Below are 9,098 nucleotides of genomic sequence, written 5' to 3'. Positions count from 1 at the left end.
AGAGTGACATGTCGGAGTGCATTAAGGGCACAATATGAGGAAGTTATAACAAACAGAATGAATAGAATGAAATAATTATAAGCATCAGAGAACACTCACATACTTTATTTCCAGGGACTATAACCAAAAAACTGTGTGGTTGTCAGTAAATAAGGAAAAAGGCACATGTGTGGGTCACTGATTCAAAGCTTTTGAATTACAGTTGGCCAAGAAGGTGCAAGCATCTCTCTGGAACAACACAATTACACAAAGTTTGACTATATCTGGGTTTTTTTTTCCCCTGTTTGTTTCCTCTGTGGCTCCAAATACCCAGAGTGGCTGAAAGGTCATCACATTACTGTTTCATTCATGTGTTTTCTTCCAGGTGCAAATGGGACTGAGCCACAGCAGCAGCTGTACAAGCACAGCACTTTTGGCATCTGCTTTACTGTGTGACTAGTGTTTTCGAGTATAAATGCATTTTTTTCAAGTCATGGATTCCTGTGCACTGTGGAAACGAAACTAACACTGATAGGGAGGCATTAACAATGTTACTTGCCTTTTCTAGTTCACGGCAGCCAGTGAGACTGACACTGATACCATCCTAATAATGAGGTTAGTTAACCACACTCCTCCTTCCGTTCAGGGGAGGTGGTTTCATCATTGCTGATTTTCTCTCAGGGATGGGGAGCAGCACTCTGACTGTACCCCACGTTGCCTTTCTACACTGCACACTTGTCTGATTTCTCAGTATTGTGCTGCACAGTGACAAGATGCTTTCTTGGCATCTCCTAGGTGAGTCAAATCAGTAGCTAATAACGAGACAGACCTGTCCTCCATGTGTGACTGCACACTGCTGACCCTTCAGTGTCTTCCTACACAAGCCCTTATCTGCCCAACAAAAGGAATTACCATAACAATTTGCATTGTCTTGCGCATAGACCAGACGATAATGTGAAAAAAAAAGAAAAAAGCATGGCAGTAGAAATAATGCAGCCTTTTTAGAGTAAATGTAAATGTATTAGCCATGATAGTGCAGGGCACTTTATTTATGCACTGCTGACAGACTGAAGAAACAATCAGAGGGAAATATATATAATAAACATTTATTATAAGTTTCATAGTTTGGAAAGAAAATATTCACAAATACTGAAAGAAAGTGAAATCAAATTAAGAGCAGATTGTTCAAGTAACATGTAGAACACTGTCAGATATCTATTTGATAGATAACGTGAATGAGAGGTTTTGCACCAGTTTATTTGATAACATAACACCTGTCAATAATTTGATTCACCCTCACCTGAAATACTTTTTACTGCATTTCAATTTTTGTTCTCTTCACTCTCCACCACCTCCATCACTCTGACCCTGCAGCCAACAGCCTTGAGGACCCCTCAAGAATTTGAGCACAGCCTGATGCCACCATGCAGCCTCACTTTTTTTTTTTGTCCATCCAGCTCACTTTGTTTTTATGAACACTTATTGCATTATTTATTCTCCCAAAAATGTTTCTCTACATCCAAATTTCATTACTTCTGCTACCTGATAAATGTAAGATTCAGCTGCTTCAGAAGGTGTGTATATAAATCCCAGCTAATATAGCACTACATTAATTTTGAATTATTCCAACGCCTTCCCTAATAGACTATTTCTCAGGCAATGCATCAAACTAAAGAAGCAAAATGTTCCTTTTGTGTGACTTTAGAAGAAGAAATGAACCAGTAACTCTTCATATACAAGCAGTTGTTGAAGTGGAGAATTTTCAGAGAAGTTTTGCAAATTAAAAAGGTTGCTGAGGTCGTGGTGGAGGCCTTTGACAGAAAAAGGTAAGCCCCATGTTTAGATCTCATGATTCTATAATCATGCTTTTAATTATGTTAGAAGGCATATAATCTCATTACAGACAGAATACACCGTTAAATCACTTATCTTTGCTGGGAGGCAGCGGGTCAGACAGAGGAGCCTGTGCCTGTGGCAGAGAGGCAAAAACGAGTGGGAAGAGAGATGGAAAAAATGGGGCTTAGTCTGCTCTTTGGAGAAACACCTGCCATGAACTCCAATACCCATTATCCCCAACCTTTAGAAAACTCCTCCAACGCGCGCGCACACACACAACACTCACCCTGCTATATAATAGAAGTCAACCCCTAACCCCTCCGAGACTCCAAAAGTCAAAAAGCAAAAGGACAGCTGACTGACACACAGAGGGGGATTAGTCACAATGAATCACATGCTTGCATGCACACACACACACACACACACCCTGCCTCTCTTCCTCACTCTCTTGCTCCGTCCATCAGACACACACACACACTTTCTTCTTCTTCTTCTTCTGATGCAGAATTAAGATAATGTCTCGTCTGTGATCACCTGCCTCCACATCAAACCCAGATGGTGTCCCTAGGACTCAGAGGTGGGGGCATCAAATGTCCACAGACACACACACACACAGAGTTACTGCATCCATAAAAAGTGAGTGGATGGCTGCATTACTACCCCACCCACACATACACACTGTCAAACCAAACACATATATATACAGTGTCTGTCTATCCTGTTAAACCCAACCCAGAGAGTCTGGCAGAGTGCAGACAGCGTGGAGAAGCCGTCTCCTCCAAGACAACATTAGCCTGGGAGACTGAGCAGAGAAGAAACACACTCCAGAAAGAAAGAAGAGAGGAAGAAGAAAGGCACAAAGAAGTAGATAAGTGAAAGGAAAGAGGGACAATGAGCGGATAAGGAGGAGGTAGAGATCTCTGCTCCTTTCACTGAATAGCTAGAGCGCACAGAGGATTCACACAACAGAGCTATATAAAGAAAGGAAGACAGATAGAGAAACAGAGAGAAAGATAGATGATGAACCAGAACATCTGGGATGAATATTTCCCCCACGCTTCGGTCCCCATCTCTTGGGCTCATTCACTCTGTTTGGAAAAATGTCGTTGTGACAACACGAGGGCCGCGTATCCATCAAAGATGTACAATGCTTCCTGTAATTAGCATAAAACATACACACACACACACTCTCACACTCCAGAGATGGAGCCCGCTGAATATTTATGGAGAAAAGTTCAACAACAGTTCCTGCATCATTTTGTTTTTTATTTCCTCTGATCAGACATTGTCACAAGTGTTGGTCTGGATGAACACTCAACACGCAGGTCGTTAAATTATTAACATAACACAATCTCACACGTACAGATGCAAAGAAGAAACAGATGCGTACATGTGTATCTGTGTACAGGATAGTGCATTAGGAGTCGGAAAACTATGAATTATTGACAACAAAATAGGACTGACTTTAATTAGTAAAAATAGACTTTCATTTTCCTAAGGGTGTTGGGAGTGAGTGGAGATGGGTCTAAGTGGCTTGTGACACATGTGGCTGGCTTTCTTGAGGTGGTTCTGGTTCATCTTTGTCCTCTTAGTGAGCCAAGCTCAGGCCCGCTGGGTCCCGTAGGTCACCGCAGTGTCACTGCCTCCCTGCTATTCTCAAGGGAGAGATAGACGAAGGGGAAGAGAGGAGGGGAGGGAGATAAGAATCGAGGGAAAAGGTGTCTATTTCTCGTTAAAGGTGCTGTGTTCGGTGCCTCTACTCTGGTTCGGTCACAGGGTTTTGAGGGTGTGTGTGTGTGTGTGTGTCAGTGCTGATTCATTCCTCATTTCCTCCACTCTGCTTTGGTCTGTCTGTCAGTCGGTCGATAATCAGTAATCCCACACAATAAACTCTTCATTGCTCTCTCTTTCTTCCTCTCTCTTCTTTAACCCCCAGTCCTCAACTTGTTCTGAACAAAAGAAAAAACAGAGGAAAGTGCATTAGAGAGACGGAGAGGCAGTTAAAATAAAATCAAAACAGAGAAATAAACAGAAGAGAGAGATATTATGTCACACAGGGGAGACAAGACAGGGAGAGGAAGGCCTGAGAGTACAATAAAAAGGAAGAGGATGGAGTGAGTTTGAGAAGTAGAGAAAGGACCGGAGGGCAGTGGATTCCATGTTAGCGATAAGTGCAACCACAAATCCCCAGCACTCCGTGTCAATAACCATTTGAACCGGCCTATTGCAGCTGATGCCTCTGGATGAAAACTGCCTAAGAGAAGATGAGTGAAGGGGAAAGAAAAAGCAGAAGAAACAAGGGACATAAGGGAGGGAATAAGACAGACAGAAAGCAAGACAAGAAAAATATCTTCTTCCTCACTGACCACCTTAATAATGGTGTTGTGAATCAGATACAGTCTGTGTCAGTAACATTTCATTTCTCCAAAGAAATCTGAGTTTATTTTCCGCACTATTGATCTGACCATAAAATGGTTATCAATAAAAACAGTTACTCCTAACATTCCCTCCACACTGTAAAGTGCAGGTTAAGACAAAAAACCAAAACAAAAAACAACAGACTTTGAAGAAAACAAGATGATTCCAGTTTATTACAACTTATTTCCGTAGTTCTGGACACTATCAACAGTACCAATGTAACTGCTTAGATCTGGCAACATGGCAGCATCACTACAATCAATTCCAATGGGGCAAAACACACCAGAGATTAGAGTAAAAAAAAAACTGTCTGCAGGAATGTGTACTACCCACACAGGAATCCTTCAACCTACACTGTACAAACAAAAACATGAAGCCTGCTCATATAAACATTACTCTGTAATGTCTATTAATCGTCAAAGACTCCACAGGGTAGCTTTAAGGAGATCAAGTGTCGGCCGTGACAGGACTTATCCACATTGAACACAGTGTCTGTGTCAGTGTTACTGTACTATAAAATTAAGTCACACTTATTCAACACCATTTATTCAGTAACATTCATTAAGTCGCAGCTGGTTGCTGACTCAGGTGTCACTCACGAGTACCACGGCAGTCCCTGGCCTCATGTTACCTTACACAGAAAGGTATGCAGGTTTTACAATTCGAGTTGAGTCACTGGAAACAGTGTCAGGAGAGAAAAAGCTGTATGAGTGCATCCCCTTAAGACTTGAGATGTTCAAGCCAACAGTTTGGCCAGTTTAGCTAAACCACATTAGTCGTAATGAACTGGAATTATCCTTTAATATAATCAAAAAACACATTTATGAATTTAAAACCCAAAATATTTACTGACATAAGTGCTGAAATGATATGTTAAAGAATGTTTGAGAGCAATATCGATTAAAGATGATGCTGAAGCAGCTACGTCAGTCGGCTTCTTTCTCATTTGAATCATCGCAAACATAACATCAGTGGAAACCACAAACAGGGCTCCAGCTCGGCCCTTTGAGAGTGAAAGGGAGATGGAAGGGTCAGCCTAAAAAATGAAGTGGAGAAGGAAAAGATAGGGAGCAAGAGGCGGTCATGCGGTGAGAATATGGAATGAGGAGGCAAGCAGTGGATGGAGAGATCGGCCTCCATGATAAACTCTTATTCACAGAGGGAGAGGGAGAGAGAAAGAGAGACTTTATCTGTCCTTCGACTGCCTCTTTCTCACTGTTTGCTATCTGGACCTGTTAAGTGCTGAATGCATTAGAAATGTGACTAGGGATGAAGGGATAGTGGATGGAGGGAGTGAAGGAGGGATGGCGGCGGGGCACAAAGGGCGGAAAAGAGAGCGAAAGTGGGTCTAAATGTTATCACTGACTGTGGCAATAAGAACGCTAATTTTCAGTGACAATGGCCGGGCAGCTGACAACGGCTCTGTCTCAGCTGACTCCAGCTGAGGGGTCAGTATTGTAAAAAAACTGAGATTTGGTTTTTATCCTCGATGAGCTGCCATCTTGGACCATCTTGCTCCTGCAGTTTTTAGCTGAATTTCAGTTTTGAATGCCAAGGACGAAGAAGGAGAAAGAGATTTTGCCGTCTGAACTATGTTATCAAGTGTCTCTGACAGAGAGGGCAAAAGGATGACAAACGGCTGTTAGAGGGGACGTGTGGATCTTCTGACCCCCCAGAGGTCAAAGTCATGTCCTTTGACATTTGCTCTCAGTGCTGCTTCCTGCTCGGCTCTGATAAAACTGTGTAAACATCCTAATCATGATGCTGCAACAGCTCATTTCAATCCCACCTCATTCCTCCCCCCACTTTGTCGGTTGTGTAATTTCTGTATATTAGTCCTTTAACGCCTTATCACAAAACTGTTTCTTTTGCACCTAATGACTTTAAAAGCAAGTCTTAGACAGATAAGCACAGATGAACAGGAGTGTGCCGTGATTGCCGCAGGGTGATAAACACAAGTGGATTACCATATCGTCTCAGGCTTGCTTCCAAACAATTTACAAGATCATAACAGCATCCGGCTGTGAACGCACCCTTGCTGAATCTTGACGAGGCTACAGGTAGCTCTCTTAAACGCGTGCACACACGCGCATCCACACGATGAATAAAACATTGTGCAATTTACATGATGTATAGCTTAAAAATCTGCCTGCATCTGACTTTTAGATCTAATACTAATACCCACGAGAGTAAGCGAGAGCCACAGTACTCGGTTTTCCTCATTTCCGGCAAAACAATGCAATTGTAAAAAAATCTAATAGAAAAGCTCTATGAATGTAAATTGGGCCTTTTTGGGGGCAATGGATGCTACATATTGCAAAGTGAGAGAGGGGGAATCAAGTTAATATCAACCTGAGTGACATTACTATTACCATACAGTGTGTGTCCGTCGGAGACAGAGGGCAAAAAAACATTTGTACTTGACAGTAAAAGGAAAGAGCACGGAGAGGACAATGGTATCCAACTAGTAGCAGCTACTCCCGTGGTCTTATTACATTAAAACACACACAAGAGACAGTCGGGGGGAACGCCTGTGTCAGCAGGTATTATGGAAATATATCAGAAGGTTTAAACTGGCTATTTAGCTTTACTCAGGCGCCAGTAGCCCTGTGGAAATTATATTCTCCTGTCTAAAAGCAAAGAGCTGGTGCATGTAAATGGATGCTAGCGTGTGTGTGTGTGTGTGTGTGTGTGTGTGTGTGTGTGTGTGTGTGTGTAGTGTGTTTCATTTAGACATTTAAAGAGGGAAAGACTGTTCTACTGTAGATACCATACACATCTATGAGCTCCAGTGACGTATGCTGTAACTCACGCACACACGGGGCTACTTTGTAATGCAAACATCGATTCAACTGAAAGCTACACTACAGGATTAAGAAGCGCTACAACTTACATATCATCTGTCCATGAGGGTGCATGCACATACTTGTCATTCTTCAGAGGGGGGAAAAAAAAGGCATTATTTTGTCTTTTTACGGATTACAGTTCAAGCTTTACCGTATTTTCCTCACTTGCAGAGAGTACAGCCGCATGCTCATGCTCATTCATTTCACTTAACAAGCATGCAATGCTCATATACATAACATTCACATGCAAATGATGCTAGTGCAGTGTATCAAATTACTTTCACATGGGACATGACAAATGATCAAAGATAAATAGCTTAGTTTGGTAAATACGCACCTGTTTGGCGTTGTTGACACACTGTAGGTAAAGGGCTGCTATGTTGGAGCAGTGAAGGGTTTTTCCAACGTTCTCTTTGTAGCATGCCAGGATCTGGCCCTGCAGGTCTGCACACACTGGATACACCTCATACCGCCTGCGGGGTGGGTGAGAAGGGGAGAGAAGTGGTGTGAAAACGGGGAAAAACACGGTGTCAAAATGGAGGAGGAGATGGGACAGGAGAAAAAGTGTGAGGGATGAGAGTTAAGGAAAAGGGATTAAAGTGTGAAAAAAAGAGAGTGAGTGATAAATGTGTGAGAGAGAAAAGAAAATCAGAAAAAAAAAGTCAGAATCAAAGGTGGACACAGCGCATAAAGATGGACTGACAAAATAAAACATATTGTTGGTCTGGAAAATGAGCATATCGATGGTCATTTTCTCTCAAGAGGGCTCATGCTTTGTTAAAGCACACTGAGCTGTACTGCAGTCTGCAGTGTGTGTACACCCCCTGTCTTTTCTATTATCACTGTCATTCCAGTCCAAAACACCTGAAGCAAGAATCAGCATTACTGTATCTGCTGGGAGGAAGGTCAAAGATCAATCCAACCTCCACAACCTGCTGTGATGACCATGTCGATGTGTGCGCTACAACATATCGACAGAGAGGCCAGAGGATTTTCTAAAGATGGACAATAAGAGACGTCAAATAAAGCTTCCAACAATGGCTTCAACCAGAGATCCACCAGTGCCATGGGAGAGTATGGAGGAGAAGCTAACTGGACTAATCAATGTGTAATCCAGCAAAACAAGAAGAGAGCATTGGTTTAACCTAGAAAAGCAATAAAACTAAGGTATTATGATGGTGATAATGATGATAGGGGTAAAATTACAGGCAAGCAAAGTGTACCCTCCTGATAAATACATCCCTCTTCTTATGTCTTCGCTAAAAACCTTTTAAAAGGACTTATTGATCACTGTGCTGTGGAATGCATCCATTGATTCAGAATGGCTCCCTGAAAGTGTCAACCATTTACAAACTGGGTAGCAATCACCTTGGACTGGTTTAAATGTCAAATTCAATCTTTTAGCAGCCAGGAGCAGGTTGCTGCTGTAAGACTGTGAATGCAAATTGTCGGGTTATAGGCTACACATGACTAGCTTAGCGCACCCAAGTCTGTCCTTGACGTCCGCTACAGCTTTAGCGCTGCTGTCTTAGCTGGTATAATCCAGATGCTAGTGCTTCCAATAATAGAAGCTCAGCTAAACTTCAGCACATTTAAATGTGACTTCTGTTGGATGCATACAAGAGATGGATCCTTTAGCCAGTCTAGCAGTGGACTGTGCTACCAGCATTGGTGCCTTGCCCAGTGTTAACTGCTTTGTCTGTCTCTTCACACACCCCATAAAAATCCATAATGACAACACATGCACATGCTAGGGCTATTATGCTAATGGCAGTGTCATCGTTTTGTTCACACCAGTGCTCAGGACACTCCATCTGCCTCACTAAACACGCCTTGCATGGGTGTAAAAGAGAAAGAGATTTTGCCCGTCAGCAACTCTGAAGATCTCAAAGGAATATTGGGGCTGAAGCCGGGCCCCAGTAGTGGGAATCAGATGTTTGATTTGCCCCCTGGAGTGAGAAATTACCCCCCGTTGGATGCAAAGCGGGGGATTGGTGGCATGGGTCATTACCCAGGGTG

At 42.6% G+C, this 9,098-nt stretch overlaps 1 protein-coding gene across 2 annotated transcripts in view; it reads right to left on the bottom strand.

Moving 5' to 3' along the window:
- Positions 1 to 3,066: 3,066 nt before the first annotated feature.
- The window catches only part of chchd3a (coiled-coil-helix-coiled-coil-helix domain containing 3a), a 62,193-nt gene continuing 56,161 nt past the window's right edge, over positions 3,067 to 9,098 (bottom strand). The window contains exons 8-10 of one of the 2 annotated variants that reach the window (XM_041030513.1): positions 7,417 to 7,552; positions 7,127 to 7,167; positions 3,067 to 3,764 (exon numbers count right to left, since the gene is read on the bottom strand). In XM_041030513.1, coding sequence (XP_040886447.1) covers positions 3,755 to 3,764; positions 7,127 to 7,167; positions 7,417 to 7,552 — 187 coding nt within the window. In that variant the 3' untranslated portion in view covers positions 3,067 to 3,754. The remainder of the gene's footprint in view (positions 3,765 to 7,126; positions 7,168 to 7,416; positions 7,553 to 9,098) is intronic. The other variant, XM_041030514.1, reaches the window with a different exon arrangement.

Source organism: Toxotes jaculatrix, chromosome 22 (genome assembly GCF_017976425.1).
Source record: "Toxotes jaculatrix isolate fToxJac2 chromosome 22, fToxJac2.pri, whole genome shotgun sequence".
Classification (NCBI taxonomy): domain Eukaryota; kingdom Metazoa; phylum Chordata; class Actinopteri; family Toxotidae; genus Toxotes; species Toxotes jaculatrix.
The sequence above is the reverse complement of the archived record's forward strand: the minus strand, read 5'-3'. Positions and strand labels throughout refer to the sequence as shown.